The 18235-nt window shown below is 46.3% G+C and overlaps 1 protein-coding gene across 1 annotated transcript in view; it reads right to left on the bottom strand.

Annotated features, from left to right (window-relative positions):
• The window catches only part of DEPDC5 (DEP domain containing 5, GATOR1 subcomplex subunit), a 65020-nt gene that overhangs the window by 18223 nt on the left and 28562 nt on the right, over nucleotides 1–18235 (bottom strand). The window contains exons 4-13 of the mRNA XM_075322129.1: nucleotides 14730–14827; nucleotides 14592–14651; nucleotides 13465–13621; nucleotides 10677–10840; nucleotides 10475–10592; nucleotides 2793–2960; nucleotides 2491–2710; nucleotides 2158–2279; nucleotides 1698–1797; nucleotides 1458–1520 (exon numbers count right to left, since the gene is read on the bottom strand). Of these exons, the coding sequence (XP_075178244.1) occupies nucleotides 1458–1520; nucleotides 1698–1797; nucleotides 2158–2279; nucleotides 2491–2710; nucleotides 2793–2960; nucleotides 10475–10592; nucleotides 10677–10840; nucleotides 13465–13621; nucleotides 14592–14651; nucleotides 14730–14827 (1270 nt within the window). The remainder of the gene's footprint in view (nucleotides 1–1457; nucleotides 1521–1697; nucleotides 1798–2157; nucleotides 2280–2490; nucleotides 2711–2792; nucleotides 2961–10474; nucleotides 10593–10676; nucleotides 10841–13464; nucleotides 13622–14591; nucleotides 14652–14729; nucleotides 14828–18235) is intronic.

The raw sequence follows: 18235 nt of genomic DNA, 5'->3' as shown, positions 1-18235 counted from the left end.
GAGCAGTTCTTGTCATTCTCTATAATACCTAGACATTATATTTAATGCCTAGGAAAAGTATAGAACCCAGATATTTCATACCTTGCCTGAGCAGTTCTTGTCATTCTTTATAGTACCTAGATTTTTTTATGTAATGCCTAGGGAAAGTATAGAACACAAATATTACATCCCTTGCCTGAAAATGGCAGGGATTGTATACATTGCCTAGGTATTCTATAGAATGCCGGGTTTTCATACATTGCCTGTAACATATACATAAGGGCAAAGTACTGGGACACCTAACCTGAACATTACACCTACAAAAGCTATCACATTCTAGACCCAAAGTCATGAAGTCCTAGGCACCACAGCCAATTTTCGTTTTTAAGCTTCCATTTTTCTCCTTCCCGTCTTCCAAGAGCTATAACATTTTATTTTTTTGGTTGACACAGCCACAAGAGGGTTATTTTTGCACAACGAATTGGTCTTTTTGAATGGAAGCATCCATTTTATCAGATAACATGCTGAAAAATGGAGAAAAATTGCCAAGGGGAAAAAAATGGTGAAAAAATGCAATTATGCCATTGTTTTTGGGTTTGGTTTTTAGGGCATTCATTGTATGGTAAATATAGCAGTCCGAGTCTCCAACCTCATTATGATTAATAGCAAACACCAAATGTACAGGTTTTTTTTTGTTTTTTTTTATTTAAGTGGTGAAAAGGTGGTTGTATAAAAAAAAAACAAAAAACAACACACACACACGAGTTTGCGTCACCATTTTCCGAAACCCGTGATATTTTTATTTTTCCACTTTTATGCACTTCAGTACTCAGTGACCCCGGTGTGTAATTTTATCTGGCCTCCACTTTGTAGCGGAGTTCATATGATTTCTAAATGGTTACATTTTGCAGAAATACCACTCAATGTGGTTGTGGAGTGTTGAGAAAGGGACGACATTTCACGAACGGACAAGGTTAGCATCCTATTAGAGTACCAAGGGATAATTCAGTGAGCTCTTTAAAACCAGCCATTCTTTCACATGATTGTAAAGGTAGGCTGCATGGCTAAAAGGTTGTGCGTTTTAACCTGTGACAATGCGGCTGAATTAACAACTTAAATTCAATGTTTCAGAAGAGTGTATATTATCCATATGGTGTGTAAATTGCACATACACACAACATACACAACTATACAGTATAAAACAGGTGAGTATAAACATGACATGCAAGTGTGTGTAATTCCAGTAGGTTATTCTAATGGAACATGCTCGTGTATACACTAAACAGAATTAAATAACATACACAGGATGCAAGATAACTAATGGCCGACATGTACTGTTTTATATGAGATAAATGTGTTATTATCAAGCACCAGTAAGTGAAATAAGTGGACATAAGCATACCATATTATACAGCTAACAGTTATACAAGTCCATGCAATGTGTATGCTGACAAACTCAAGTTTATCCAGACACTAACCTGAGAGCTGAAGGAAGGTGTGGTGCGTGGACTGCGCACAAAATCCATAAAGAAGGCCCCGTCCTGAGAGGGAAGCGATAGCGCAGATAGAGGCATAAAGAGAGGTAGTGACAGAATGAGCAGAGTACAATAAGTTTCGCAGACCAACAAGAATTGGAAAAATAGGCGAATCCAAAATGTCAAAATAATGCCAGAAGATATGCAGAATTCTCTTTCCACACACCACATCTTATTACTTACCTTGCGAGGGCTGTCCACATACGTTGGAGTGACAACAGAGTCTGTGGCTTGACAAGATGCCTTCCCAGCATGGACTAAAGACTGCTGCTCCCCTAAGCTTCTGAAAGTGAATTGCCCGTTTATTAATATCTTTGTGCACAATGTATGAATTTGGCTAGGTTCACTATAATACAGTGCTCTCCGGCAAGCACTACGTCAGGTCTTCCAATGGAAGCCCCGATAGACTCAACAAAATGATCCACTTGAATGAATGGCATGGCTGAGAAAGATAGATACTCACAGGATAGAAGCCAGACAGTGACCAAAGCAACTCCAACGGCTTTATTCTAGTGAATGGCTCTGTGGGAATACGGTTATTCGGGAAATCTGATAGAAACCCTGACGTAGTGCTCGACTAAGAACACTGAACTAATGTCAACCTAGCCTTAGATATGATGTATACACTAGGTGAAGGACTTACTTTTGATTTGCCTCCATCTCTAGAAGAGCTGATAGTGCAGAGGTCCCTTTCTTTCCAACTGGTGGTCCAGGAGGTTCTGGAGGATGGGAGGGGAGCTGTAACCCTTTCATACCTGCTCCCTTCTATTAAAAAAAAAAAAAAGATATATAGTATTTGTTTTTGTGGTTTAATTTTTGTGTTATCAGCCGTACTGACTGATGCATTATTGCACAAAAAGTAAGCAATGTGTTTTCAAGATATATGCTGAATACATTCATATTTATATATCTTTAAAAATATGAAAATAAGACATGTAGTCCTGGGATCTTTTACAGAAGAATAGTTGTGCTTTACCCTAATCATTCTGTCTGATCTGTGACGTCTTCGAATGCGATTTAGCCCCTCGACAAAACGCAAAAAGCCATCCAACAATTGACCTTCCTCTTGTTCCGATCTAGGCCGATCTCCATACAGATCACATCGTTGCTCCCCTTCAGTGATCCGTTTTGTAGGTCCCACACAAGATGGGAGAAGTAGGAAGCGTGTGCGCCAAAATTTCAGTGACTCGATCAGACTGAATATTATAAAAGCATTGTGAGTTCATGAATAGTTTCCTTAGTAATGACACAAAAGCCTTTATTACATATGTCCTTTACCTAAAATCTTCAGACCCTGCAGAGCAGATGTACTGGTCTAAATAGTTCCATTTGTAATCCTCCAGCCGCTCATGGGAGAATTCTACCCAGCTAGACACAAAGTCACTGCTAGAGTGCGAGGGACACAAGTTGTATGTATAACTGATCTGGGCAGATTCATAGGGATATCTGTGGAAATGGGAACAAAAAAACAATTGTTACGCACTAATTCAATGTTGTTTAGTCATTGCTGCCACATCTCATGAAAGCTCATCAGTTTTAGGGTTCATAGCAGTCTGCTTTTTCCTAAATTAATATAAAGGCTGTAGCTTAAGACAGTATTGACCAGCTATTTTCAATCCAAGTGAAAATCCATGGTTTGACCCGAAGAGGGCGCTGTACGCAGAAGATGCCCTCACAATCTGATACGTTTGGAGCCCTACTGCAAGGAAAAATGAACAAAGGTTGCCAATTCTAAAGTGCCAAGCTAATTTTCTCCAACCCAAAAAGACCGAATGTTGTCATAAATTCAAAGTGTACATCAACAAAGTACTAGTTTAAAAAGGGTGTACATATTTAATCAACCTTATTAAAATAGTTCTTCATTTTTCTGTTTCCATCCAAAAAGATTTTGGTTTGTTTCTCAATGAATTTATACAGATTATATAGAGGACTTTAATCCTTCACCGACATACGCAGTGCATGTACGGTGCAAGTCGGAAGTGGGTGTATGGTGTGAGCTCGCCTCATACACGGCAGGTAATGGCTGTGTGTCACAACCAGGACCTGCCTCTAACAAAGGATTAACATGCGATTGTTAACCTGTTAAATGCCGCTGTCAAACTCTGACCGTGGCATTAACAGCACATCGGCATTCTGTGATGTGATTGCAGGGTGCCAATGGGTTTCTAGGCCTCTGCTATTGTCATTTCGGAGCTCCCTTGAAATCCAGCTGGTGGCTGGGCTTCAAAGAAGAATGTTAGTTTTGCTATATACAGCAATACTGTGGTGTGTACTCTGAGATTGCTGTACATAGCACAAGCAATCAGACTTTGCAGGTGGAAATCCCCTAAGATGACTAATAAATATAGTGAAAAGTAAAAACAAATGTTTTAAAAAAATACATACATACATACATACATACATACATTATATAGATGCCTTAAGAAAAGTTTGATCTATTAAAATATAAAATAATAACCCCAATCGGTAAACACTACAAGCAGAGAAAAAAAAATAATTCAAAAACACCAAAGTTACATTTTTTGGTCACTGCAATACTTCAAAAGATGATGAAACAAGAGATCATAATGTCAATTCTATTCTAAAATAGGGTCGATAAAAACATTGTTGTGCCACGCAAAAAATAAGGTATCAAATGGCTCTAGAAACCAAAAAGAAAAACAAAAAAAAAAAAAGATGCATTACAAGTTTTGGAAAATAGCTAAACAAAGAATTGTTTGGGTTTTTTTCCCCAAAGTTCTGATTTTTCTTTCCACTACTAAAATAATATGGACATGTTTAGTATCATTGTAATCAAACTGATGAACAGAATCATACTGTCAGGTCATTTTTACCACAAAAAAAAGAGAATTTTGTTTACTTACCGTAAATTCTTTTTCTTATAGTTCCGTATTGGGAGACCCAGACCATGGGTGTTTAGCTTCTGCCTCCGGAGGACACACAAAGTACTACACTTAAAAGTGTAGCTCCTCCCTCTGAGCTTATACACCCCCTGGAGAACCAGATCTAGCCAGTTTAGTGCAAAAGCTGAAGGAGAATAGCCACCCACAAGTAGAACAGAGCAAAAACCGGAACAACCGGAGACTCTGTCAACAACAACAGCCGGTGAAAATACGCGGAACAAGAAATTGCCAACAGGCAACAGGGAGGGAGCTGGGTCTCCCAATACGGAACTATAAGAAAAAGAATTTACGGTAAGTAAACAAAATTCTCTTTTTCTTTATCGTTCCTATGGGAGACCCAGACCATGGGATGTCTCAAAGCAGTCCATGGGTGGGAAATAAACAGAAAAACTAAGAAGTAGGCAGAACCTAACTTCACAAATGGGCGACAGCCGCCTGAAGGATGCGTCTGCCCAAGCTCGCATCTGCCGAAGCATGAGCATGCTCTTGGTAGTGCTTTGAAAAGGTATGCAGGGATGTCCAAGTGGCAGCCTGACAGACTTGTTGAGCCGTAGCCTGGTGCCTGAAAGCCCAAGAGGCACCGACAGCTCTGGTCGAGAGTGCCTTGATCCCCGGGCGGGGGAGGCACCTGAGAACACTGGTAGGCGTCCGAAATGGTCGACCTAATCCAACGGGCTAAGGTCGGCTTAGAAGCAGAGAGGCCCTTGCGCCGACCTGTGGTTAGCACAAAAAGAGAGGTGCACCGCCTAAGAGCAGCGGTGCGAGACAGATAGATCCGGAGAGCACGCACCAGATCCAGAGTATGCAGCGCCTTTTCAAAGCGATGAACAGGAGCCGGACAAAAGGAAGGTAGGGTAATGTCCTGGTTAAGGTGGAAAGGAGAGACCACCTTAGGAAGAAAGTCCGGAGTCGGACGGAGAACCACCTTGTCTTGATGAAAAACCAAAAAAGGTGACTCCGAAGAGAGCGCAACCAAATCGGAGACTCTCCTGAGGGAAGTTATGGCCACTAGAAAGGCCACTTTCTGTGAAAGACGAAACAAAGAAACCTCCCTAAGAGGCTCAAAGGGGGGTTTCTGCAAAACCGTGAGGACCAAGTTAAGGTCCCAGGGATCCAAGGGCCGCCGGTAAGGCGGAATGATGTGAGACGCGCCCTGCATGAAGGTGCGGACCTGAGCCAGCCGGGTGAGACGCTGCTGGAACAGCACTGACAGAGCTGAGACTTGTCCCTTAAGAGAGTTGAGGGACAGTCCCAGCTGCAGACCGGACTGTAGAAAGGACAGAAGGGTCGGCAAGGAAAATGGCCAAGGAGGATGGCCGGAAGAGCGACACCAGGACAGGAAAATTTTCCAAGTCCTGTGATAGATCTTGGCGGAGGAAGACTTACGGGCCCGAGTCATAGTGGAGATGACTTCAAGGAGGGATACCAGAAGCCGTCAAGATCCAGGACTCAAGAGCCACGCCGTCAATTTGAGAGCCGCAGAATTCAGGCGGAAAAACGGACCTTGCGAGAGAAGGTCTGGACGGTCCGGAAGATGCCACGGCACCTCTACGGACAGATGGAGCAGGTCTGGGTACCAAGCTCGCCTGGGCCAATCCGGAGCAATGAGGATGACTCGACGGCCCTCCATTCTGATCTTGCGCAGGACTCTGGGCAAGAGAGCTAGAGGGGGAAACACGTAGGACAGACGAAACTGGGACCAGTCTTTAACCAGAGCGTCCGCGGCGAATGCCTGAGGATCGTGGGAGCGAGCCACGTAAACGGGAACTTTGTTGTTGTGACGGGATGCCATTAGGTCCACGTCCGGAGTGCCCCATTTGAGGCAGATTGACTGAAAACCTGCCGGGTGCAGGGACCACTCGCCACTGTCCACGGTTTGACGGCTGAGATAATCTGCCTCCCAGTTTTCCACGCCTGGGATGTGGACTGCGGATATGGTGGACTTGGAGTCCTCCGCCCATTGAAGGATGCGTTGTACCTCCAATATTGCCAGGCGGCTGCGTGTCCCGCCTTGGTGATTGATGTAGGCAACCGCTGTCGCGTTGTCCGACTGGACTCGGATGTGCCTGCCCGCCAACAGGTGGTGAAAGGCTAGGAGAGCTAGAAGCACAGCTCTGGTTTCCAGCACATTGATTGAAAGGGCTGACTCGGACGGAGTCCAAGTGCCCTGTGCTCTGTGGTGGAGATATACCGCTCCCCAGCCGGAAAGGCTGGCATCCGTGGTGAGAATCACCCAGGACGGGGCCAGGAAGGAGCGCCCCTGGGACAGAGAGAGGGGCCGAAGCCACCACTGAAGAGAGCTCCTGGTCTGTGGCGACAGAGCCACCAACCTGTGCAAGGAGGAAGGCCGCTTGTCCCAACAGCGGAGAATGTCCAGCTGCAGGGGACGCAGATGGAACTGGGCAAAGGGAACAGCCTCCATTGACGCCACCATTTGACCCAGCACCTGCATCAAGCGCCTGAGGGAATAACGGCGGGGTCTCAGCAGAGAGCTCACCGCCAGTTGGAGGGACTGCTGTTTGACTAATGGCAACTTCACAAGTGCCGGCAAAGTCTCGAACTGCATCCCTAGGTACGTGAGACTCTGGGTCGGAGTCAGCGTGGATTTGGGAAGATTGACAAGCCACCCGAACTGGGCTAGAGTGGCGAGAGTGAGTGAGACACTCCGCTGACAGTCCACTCTGGATGACGCCTTGACTAGAAGGTCGTCCAGGTAAGGGATCACTGCCAACCCCTGTAGGTGCAGGACCGCAATCACTGCTGCCATGACCTTGGTGAATACCCGAGGAGCTGTGGCCAACCCGAAGGGGAGAGCCACGAATTGGAAATGTTCCTCTCCGATTGCAAAACGTAGCCAACGCTGGTGTGAAACTGCAATTGGCACATGCAGATAGGCATCTCTGATGTCGATGGATGCCAGGAAATCCCCTTGGGTCATTGAGGCAATGACTGATCGCAGAGACTCCATGCGAAAATGCCGCACCTGAACATGCTTGTTGAGAAGCTTGAGATCCAGGATGGGCCGGAAGGAACCGTCCTTTTTGGGGACTAGGAAGAGATTGAGTAGAAACCTCTGAACCGTTCCCGGGCGGGAACCGGTACAATTACTCCGTTGGTCTGCAAGGCTGCCACGGCCTGTGAGAAGGCGGCGGCCTTGGAGCAGGGGGGAGTTGAGAGAAAAAATCTGTTTGGCGGGCTGGAAGAGAATTCTATCCTGTAGCCGTGGGAGATGATATCCCTCACCCACTGATCGGAGAAGTGTTGAAACCACGCGTCGCCAAAGTGGGAGAGCCTGCCACCGACTAAGGACATTGCTGGCGCGGACAGATAGTCACGAGGAGGCTGCCTTAGCGGCAGCACCTCCTGCGGTCTTTTGTGGACGCGCTTTTGGGCGCCAGTTGGATTTCTGGCCCTTGGCTGAGTTAGTGGACGAGGCCGAGGGCTTAGAGGAGGACCAGTTGGAGGAACGAAAGGAACGAAACCTCGACTGATTCCTGCCCTGGACAGGTTTCCTGGTTTTGGTTTGTGGCATGGAAGTACTTTTCCCGCCAGTAGCTTCCTTAATAATTTCATCCAGCTGTTTCCCGAACAGCCGGGACCCAGCAAAAGGGAGTCCAGCAAGGTACTTCTTTGAAGAAGCATCTGCCTTCCACTCTCGAAGCCACAAGATTCTGCGGATAGCGAGGGAATTAGCCGAAGCCACCGCAGTGCGGTGAGAAGCCTCCAGCATGGCAGACATGGCATAGGATGAAAAAGCTGAAGCTTGGGAAGTTAAGGTAACCATTTCGGGCATAGATTCCCTGGCGAGGGAATGCATCCCCTCTAGAGAAGCAGAGATGGCTTTGAGAGCCCACACTGCTGCAAAAGTCGGGGAGAACGAAGCCCCCGCCGCTTCATATACGGATTTGGCCAGAAGGTCAATCTGACGGTCAGTGGAATCCTTAAGAGAGGTGCCATCAGCCACCGATACAACGGTCCGGGCTGAGAGTCTAGACACCGGGGGGTCTACCTTTGGGGAATGAGCCCACTCCTTGACCACCTCAGGTGGAAAGGGAAAGCGGTCATCAGAACCACGCTTTGGGAAGCGTTTGTCAGGACAGGCTCTGGGCTTGGTCACAGCGGCCTGAAAACTGGAGTGGCTAAAGAACACACTCTTTACTCTCTTAGGCGAGGTAAACTGGTGCTTTTCTGCCAGAGAGGGTTGCTCCTCTGATACTGGCGGATTGAGATCCAGTACAGAATTAATGGACGCAATCAAATCACTAACATCTGAGTCACTTTCGGACAGATCAATGGGGTACATGGAGTTAACCTCCGAGCCCCCCGTAAAGACATCCTCCTCGTCCTGCGAGTCAGCTCCTGAATCAGAGCCGCGGGATGAGGAAGGAGAGGGAACCCTGCGTCTCTTCTTAGAAGGACGGGGTCTGGGACCAGATGATGAATCCTCTGTGAGCTCCGGTCCTGAGAGAGACCCCTAGCAGCAGAGGCACCCTGTGAAAGGGGCTGATGCATGTTCAGCAAAGTCCTGGACAGAAGTCCCATGGAGTCAGCAAAAGACTGGGAGATAGACCTAGAAAAGGATTCTACCCAAGCCGGGGGTTCAGCCAGAGGAGCAGGAGCAGCCTGAGAGACCACTGGGGGTGAGACTCCAGTCTGAGGCACCGCCAGGTTAGAGCAGGCATCACAATGTAGGAATATGCTCGGTTTAGGCAGCAGGAGCTTACATGCAGTGCATACTGAATACAGCTTTGGAGCCTTGCTCCTCGTGTATAATCAGAGGTCTACAACCGGAGACCGTTTGTGGCTTACCAGACCGCTGGAGCGGTGTTGTGTGCCCTCCAGATCCCGAAGCCCGTACCCCCAAGCACAGCAACTCAGCAGAGATGCTGCAGACCAGCGCTGCAATGCAGAGAGAACGCTGAGAAAATGGCCGCCGGAGCGAAGAGAGGGGGCGGGATCTGAAGGGCCATAGAGAGATCTACAGGGGAGAAGACACACACTGCAGTAAGGAGTGTCCCTTCCCTGTGCAGAACGGCCGCCGGGCGGAGCTGAGCCTGTCCCTCTACATGAGTGACATGCGAGGGCAGTGAAACCGAAAGTAGGCCTCCGGCGAAGCCGGGGCCTAAATTTGAGCGGTGCGGCCGGCGCGCAGGCACCATCGGCGCGGTTCTCAGGCGACAGCCAGGGAACCCGCCGGAAATGTCACAAAAACACATCAGCACACTCTCCCACAACAATAAAGTACAGGAACCCCCAATATATAAAAGTCTCAGGTACTTAGCTTGCTGAGACGCCGGGTTCCAAGTCCCTGGGGATAAGTGCTCCGGTCCAGCAGGGTCCTGAAGGGCTGCGGATGGAGACCGGTCTCCTGCTAAGCATGGAGACCGTGCTGGCTCCCACTTCAAGCCAGAGCCCAGGAGGGATGGTGAAGGTGCGCGGCATGTAAGGCTCCAGCCTTGGAATCAACCTTAACAACACCGCCGACACAGTGGGGTGAGAAGGGACATGCCGGGAGTCCAGACTTGGATCCGCTTTTCTTCAAACTCTTTCCAAAAATCAAAAATCAGATGAGAATGCATGTGTGGATGTATGCCTCCTGAACACAAAGTGATCAACTGGCTAGATCTGGTTCTCCAGGGGGTGTATAAGCTCAGAGGGAGGAGCTACACTTTTAAGTGTAGTACTTTGTGTGTCCTCTGGAGGCAGAAGCTAAACACCCATGGTCTGGGTCTCCCATAGGAACGATAAAGAAATGTATGCTGTAAAAACAATTCCCAAAAACAATGCCAGAATTGCATGTTTACACTTTCACGGCACTTGGAAATTTTTCTATTTTTCAGTACACTATTTGGTAAAATGAATGGTGCCATTAAAAAGTAGAAAAAACAAGCCCTCATATGTCATATGTGGAAAGTAAATTAAAAAAAAAAAAAAGTTATACATCTGGGAAAAAGCGGAGAAAAAAGCAAAAGCATAAAAAAAACCAAAAAACAAAAAAAACTACATGTTCAAATGACAATTTTAATAATAATAAAAGGACATTATTTAATTTCTTACTTTGGCAGATATCTTGTAACTGTGATTATCTTATCCTTGAATGTCACTTTATGAAACGTCCGTCCCATACTGAGCCAGTACTGATTTTCTTCCTCTCTGCGGTTTCGTGACACCAAGCCTGGCAAAGAAAACGATTAACTACAACGGGGCTTTCTGTCTCAAAAGACAATTTGCAGCAGATACAAGTATATCATGTCAGTACCTCGTCTGTAGAGCGGGCTGCTGCTGAGCGGGGGTTGAGCAGTGGATGTGGGTTTTGATTGCTTTGGCTGCACAATGATTTGGTAACCCTGCATGAGCCGTTGGCATATAAATTCTTCAAACACCTGGTGTGCTGTCATTTGAGTACCTTCTTCATCACGTCTACTGAACATGAAATTAAATGTTACCTTCTTACTGTATTTTATGCTGCTTACATACAGTAACAATAACAGCCCCTTAGAGCAGGGTTCCCCAACTCCAGTCCTCAAGGCCCACCAACAGTGCATGTTTTCAGGATTTCCTTAGCATTGCACTGCTGTTGGAACCAGCACCTGGGCAGGTAATTACATTAAAACCTGTGCAATACTAAGGAAATCCCAAAAACCTGCACTGTTGGTGGGCCTTGAGGACTGGAGTTGGGGACCTCTGCCTTAGAGCACAAGTCTATATTGTCAACGAATCCAAATGCTATTGTATGGTTGAACAACAAAATTAACAAATAAGATCCAGTTAAAAAAACTGTGAAATGTACTCAAAGGGGTTGTCCACAACAGTACTACTCAATATTGTCATGTTCCACAATTGTCTGCTGGTATCAACATTAAGTGGGAGTCATGTGAGCACTGCAGCCAATCAGCAGCTGCTTATGTGCTCCTTTGTTCACAGGCTGAACAATGATTGGCTGCAGCGCTTATGTGATTTCCCCACCCGATGTTGATACCAACGGTTCAGGAAACACACCGCTGACTATGGAGAAATCTGTAGTATGGGAGATGAGTGAATTTTTTTTTTCATTCTTCTCACCTCCCTGGACCCATAAATAAGACTGTCTAGTGGACAATCCCTTTAAAAGGGAATCTGTCAGCAGGTTTTTGCTATGTAAGCTAAAGACAGCATGCTGTAGAGGTTAAAGACAAAAATCAACTTTGCCTCTCTTATCAGGCTGTGTGCTAGTGTTAACTTAAAATTAGAGGCTTTATCACCTGGTGATTACCATTACTGGATTACAATGTCGCATGGCAGTTCTGCACACCCTCTCCTGTGATTGACACATCACAGTGAATGTACAATCTTTATTGAGAGCCTGGTGTGGAAAAGATAGGACTCCGCTCTGCTTTATGGTTAAATCTAAAGCTGGGTTCACATATAGCGACAGCGACAACGACATCGCTGTTACGTCACCGTTTTCTGTGACGTAACAGCGACCTTGTAAGTCGCTGTTATGATCGCTGCTTATCTGTCAAACACAGCAACGCAGCAGCGATCATAACGTCGCTACATGTGCAGAGAGCAGGGAGCCGCGCACACTGCTTAGCACTGGCTCCTTGCTCTCCTACAGTACACATTGGGTTAATTAACCCGATGTGTACTGCAGCTACAATGTCACAGTGCAAAGAGCAGGGAGCCGCGCAAAACTGCTTAGCGCTGGCTCCTTGCTCTCCTAGCTACAGTACACATAGGGTTAATTACCCGATGCGTACTGCAGCTACATGTGCACAGAGCAGGAGCCGGCACTAGCAGCAAGAGCGGCGGAGGCTGGTAACGAAGGTAAATATCGGGTAACCAGGGAAAGGTCTTCCCTTGGTTACCCGATGTTTACAGTGGTTACAGCTTTCCGCAGCTGCCAGACGCCGGCTCCTGCTCCCTGCTCGCTTCATTTCGTCGCTCTCTCGCTGTCACACACAGCGATGTGTGCTTCACAGTGGGAGAGAGACTACGAAAAAATGAAGCAGGACATTCAGCAACGAGCAACGACCTCACAGCAGGGGCCAGCTCGTTGCTGGATGTCACACACAGCGACAGCGACGGGACGTCACTGCAACGTCACAGAAAATGGTGACGTAGCAGCGACGTCGTTGTCGCTGTGTGTGACACCACCTTTAAACCTTTGATTGTATCTTTACAACTGCAGCCAGTTATCTAAGTTAAACACTATTAGGTCATGTGCGCACGTAAGTGCATTCTTCACCGCAGCGTTTAGTCACTGCTTGTGCGATTCAGAACGCAGCTGAAAAGCTGCGTTCTGAAAGTTTGGTGTCTGCAGAATTCATATAGATTTCGTGTGTTCTGGATGCTGCCTCTCCCATAGACAGAGTGGAGAAAGCATTCAGAACGCACAAGACAATTGACACGTTACTTCTTTGAACGCAGCGTTTTGACAGCATGCAAAACGCTGCATTCTAAACAGCAACGTGCGGATGGAATTTGCACAATCTACATAGATTGTGCAAGGGATGCAGGACGCACGCTTTGACGCTGCGGTGCAGAATGCAGCGTAAAAGCATGTAATTACACTACGTGCGCACATGGCCTTAGATTCAGAGTCTCTTTGCCCACAACATGCTGCTGTCAGAGGAGGTAGCGAAAACCTGCTGACAGATTCCGTTTAATGTAGTAATTTATACAATATTCAATATCAGCTTCAATCTTAAGTCCTGGAAAGTCCTCTTCTAGGTCATGCTTGATACAGGACAACGTTAGTGTTCTGTGTGAAGGATGCTGGCTTACTAGTTAATTGCATTAGCTAAGCCAGCTTTTTAGTATGGTCAATGCAAAAACTAAAATAACCAGTCAGAAAGTCCCTTCACACACAGCACCGATGATTTGTTGACATCGAAAGTGATGTCCTGTGCCAAGTCGGAAGTGGACATGTCAGGACCTGAAACAAGGCCAGATACCTGGATATCGGCAACTTCTTTGAGGATGTTTATGTAGTAAGGTTTAAGCACATTGCAGGGTGTATTTTATTACCCGTTAAGTTTAGAAGATCTTCTGTCTTACATTCTTACCTATCTAAATCAGCCTCTGGCAGCAAGTCATAGCAGCCTTCTGTATAATCATTCTGTAGGCTCTGCCTGTCCGGGAAGTAGTCTGTGGTGAGTGGTAAGCAGGCTGGGGTAGTAAGGGACTTCCAGTCCACCCCAACTGTGCAGCAGAAGCCAGGCACTATGGGGGGAGCAGACAGCATCAAAACTGCCCAGAGATCGTATTATGAATGTGGAAAGGTGAAAGAGGACCAAAGACATGAAGGAGGTGTAAGGGATATAAGGTGGTAAAAGAAAGATGATGGGAATAACAAAAGATGGAAGTATAGTGGGCAGATAAAATAGATGGCATGAAGAAGTTGAATAGAAGGTGGGTGAAAATGAAAAATGGAATTATGATACAAGTGAAAGGGTAAAATTTTGGGTAAAGTGGAAAGAAAAGAAGTACATAAGTCAATAGTGACATATGGAGTAATGAATATGAATGAAGTGATGAGAAAACGTGTGCAACCAAATAAATTTGGAGGGAGAGCCACAACCGACAGGGGAGAAAAGGAAAAGAGAAAGAGAGATCAGGTTAACAATGCCATGCTTCAGCTTCATCTCTTCCCATCATGCACTGGGAATACTTGATTAAAACCACCAACTGAAAATCATGTGCCGCCACTGAACAAACACCACCATAAAACAGTACATCTGATTGCAAGTAGTCATGAAGAAGCATGCAAGTAGCGAGAGGCGGTGTGAACAGGACATGTGCATAGACAGCATAGTACAGAAAGTCATTTTAGGTTTGCAGGTTAGAATACAATTTGTGATACAGCTGGTACAGTTCTAGGAGAACATCTGTAATTACCATTCCAACCCCAAGGAGGACTCATGCTCACATAGAGTTGCTCCGCGGAAGCACTGCAATCATATATGCACAGCAATCCTCTGACCCAACACATCCCTACTAGAGGCATTATAGGACATGTGGAAAATAATCAGACTTCACTTACTGATGAACTGGGAAATAATGGTCATTAAATACTGGACCAGTAAGCTCAAAGCATACAACAGCAATTAATGTTAATGAGCATTATGCATAGGAAGACCGGTAATTAGACAATCCTCCCAGTTGTATGGTAAATAATGTCTTCCTCACTCACTAGGTTCATGGCAGCAGAGCAGGCTCTCATCAGGAGACTCCTTCTCTTTAGGGTTAGTAGCTGTAGTAAGAGAATAGATAAAGCGTAAATGCCAAAAGTTACGAACACAATTGGTATTCATTTAGGTTCTATTGTCACCTGTACTCAAGATCTTTTGCCCATTCATTGTACTTCCGGAGAATTCCTCACTGCTTCCACAGGAACTGGTGTCAAAGGGTGTGCGAGGACCTCCATGTCTGCAGGCAATGGACAGGCATTAATAGGGGTTTCAGATTAACGTTTTGTTAGTCCTTAAGCCTGCTTTGTGGGAGAAAAAAAAAACAACAAAAAAAACAGCTTTACTTACCCCACACCCCCGCTCCAGCGTTGGGTCTCTGCTGCCTATGTAGATAGCATGTAACAGCTGAGCCCAGTGATTGGCTGCAGCGTTCACATGCTATAATGTAGACAACATCGCTGCAACAATGTCAGCAAAAGAAATTGAAGTTGGAAAATCCCTTCAAAAAGATTGTCAATTTTGTTTTGCAAACAGATATTTAACATGTACAAATGAATAATGAATAGGACCTGTAATGAGAATATGGGATTGTAAAACATTTAAAATGTTACAGTTTTGCCATGTAATCTGAAGACAGCATGCTGTAAGAGTTAACATTCAGTTTACAGCCCTGTGTCTCTTACCTCAAAGTAGGTTTCTGTTTACCTGCAATGTTAGTTTAAATGCCCAGTCACAAACAACGACTTACCAGTAATCCCGACGATACATTCTGATAAGGATCGCTGGTAAGTCGCTGATGAGATGTCACACAGTAAGGCCTTACCAACGACACAGTAACGAGACAGGTCACAGTAGCGACCTGTATAACGATCTTGGCGGTCATTGGGACCCTGTCACACAGTGTCAAACACAGCTATGCGTCCTGCCCAGCAGGACATCGCCTTTGAAGAAAATGGTCCGGATCACTCTGCAACGACTAGCGATCTCACAGCAGGGGCCTGATCGCTGGTAGGTGTCACACATAACGAGTTCGCTGGCGAGATCGTTGCTGCGTCACAAAAACTGTGACTCAGCAACGATCTCGTTGTGTGTGACGTGGCCTTAAGCTTTCTAGTTTTATCATTAGTCTGATTGAGGAGCTCTTGAGCTGAAGTTCAACTTAAGGCCCCGTCACACTAAGCAACATCGCTAGCAACATCGCTGCTAACGAACAACTTTTGTGACGTTGCTAGCGATGTTGCTGTGTGTGACATCCAGCAACAACCTGGCCCCTGCTGTGAGGTCGTTGGTTGTTGCTGAATGTCCTGGGCCATTTTTTAGTTGTTGCTGTCCTGCTGTGAAGCACAGATCGCTGTGTGTGACAGCGAGACAGCAACAACTAAATGTGCAGAGAGCAGGAGCCGGCTTCTGCAGAGGCTGGTAACCAATGTAAACATCGGGTAACCAAGAAGCCCTGTCCTTGGTTACCCGATATTTACCTTCGATACCAGCCTCTCTCACTGCCTGTGCTGCCGGTCCTGCTCTGTCCACACATAGCTAGCTGCTGGTCACATCGGGTTAATTAACCTGATGTGTCCTGCAGCTAGGAGAGCAAGGAGCCAGCGCTAAGCATTGTGCGCTGCTCCCTGCTCTGTGCAGATGTAGCTGCAGCACACATCGGGTTATTAACCCGATGTGTGCTGTACTAGGAGAGCAGGGAGCAGCGCTAAGCGGTGTGCGCTGCTCCCTGCTCTGTGCACATTTAGCTGCAGCACACATCGGGTAATTAACCCGATGTGTGCTGTACTAGGAGAGCAGGGAGCAGCGCTCAGTGTGCGCTGCTCCCTGCTCTCTGCACGTGTAGCTCCGTGCAGTGGTAACCAAGGTAAATATCGGGTTGGTTACCCGATATTTACCTTAGTTACCAAGCGCAGCATCTTCCACGCGGCGCTGGGGGCTGGTCACTGGTTGCTGGTGAGCTCACCAGCAACTCGTGTAGCCACGCTCCAGCGATCCCTGCCAGGTCAGGTTGCTGGTGGGATCGCTGGAGCGTCGCAGTGTGACAGCTCACCAGCAACCTCCTAGCAACTTACCAGCGATCCCTATCGTTGTTGGGATCGCTGGTAAGTTGCTTAGTGTGACTGGACCTTTAGTCCCCTCTGTGATTAACAGCTTCTGTCTATTGATACCTAAATTGAAAGCCTGTGGTAGGTGGGGACAGCTGTATGGGCTCTGCTACATGCAAAAAATTAAATCTTTGATTATGTCAGAACGGCTGAACCTAGTAATCTAAGTGATATATCGTTAGATTCAGAATTTCTTTTCTGCTCTTAGATGAGGTGGCAAAAACCTGCTGACAGATTCACTTTAATGTGGTGTTTGTTAACTGAATGAATATTACAGATGTCATTGCACAATCCATATTTATAGAGTAACCATTATTTTTTGTTTTCACTAAATCAACAGTGAAGTAAAAATAAGACATTTTGTAAGATATCTTTTTTTTTTTTTAATAAATCAGATTTCCCCCCCCCACCCCCTCTTCCTGGACGAAATCTTTCGTTGTTAAACTTCTCAATTCATGGGTAAAATCTGTATTCGGTGAATACAGATTTTCCCATAACTGAAATCAGAAATGAGAATTGCTTCTCATGAAGTTCTATGGAACTTGTAGTGGAACTGTCTGTCTACCTCTAACTCCTCCTCCCCTCTTCATAGAATTTTACTAGTACCAACTGTCATCTTCAATCTCAGTAATGGGAAAACCTGTCTTCCCTGACTACACATTTTACACAAAAGTACATTGTGTGCAGAATTATTAGGCAACTGAGTATTTTGATCACAATACTTTTTATATATATTGTCCTACTCCAAGCTGTATAGGCTTGAGAGCCAACTACCAATTAAGTAAGGGTACTTTCACACTTGCGTTGTTTTCCTTCCGTTACAATCCGCCCTTTTGTAAAACAGCGGAATCCATTAACGGATTCCGCCGTTTCCCATAGACTTGTATGGATGACTGATTGTACCAAAAGGACCTGCGTTGCTTCCGCTGGGCGACGCTCCGTTGCTTCCGCCCAGCGGGAGGAACGCAGCATGTAACGTTGTTTTGAGCAGCGGAATCCTCTGGATTTCACTGCGCATGCTCTCTTTTTTTTTTTAAAATCACAAACTTTATTTTGGCTCGCGGTGGCCGAACGTTCAGCTGAGCGCCCGCCCGCCGGCATGCCCAGGCGCCGGCAAGTGACAGCGCTCAGCTGATCACCCGGCGGCCAGCTGCAGGGAGCGATCAGCTGATCACCCGGCTGCAGGGAGCGATCAGCTGATCACCCGGCGGCCGGCTACTGGGAGCGATCAGCTGATCGTTCACAATATTCTGCTGCCGGTAAAACTGTAAAAAAAAATCAAAACGGATTCCGTTGTTTTGCAGCATCCATTGTATCCGTTGTGCCACTATATGCAACACATCCGTTGCATCCGTCACACAACGCAATGCAACGGATACCGTTCAACGCAAGTGTGAAATTAGCCTAAATCAGGTTATGTGCATCTCTGTAATGAGGATGGGTGTGGTGTACTGACATCAACACCCTATATAAGGTGTGCTTAATTATTAGGCAACTTCCTTTCCTTTGGCAAAATGGGTCAGAAGAGAGATTTGACGGGC

This window comes from Anomaloglossus baeobatrachus, chromosome 1 (genome assembly GCF_048569485.1).
Source record: "Anomaloglossus baeobatrachus isolate aAnoBae1 chromosome 1, aAnoBae1.hap1, whole genome shotgun sequence".
Lineage (NCBI taxonomy): Eukaryota > Metazoa > Chordata > Amphibia > Anura > Aromobatidae > Anomaloglossus > Anomaloglossus baeobatrachus.
Note: the sequence above shows the minus strand (reverse complement) of the source record. Positions and strands in the feature narration are given on the sequence as shown.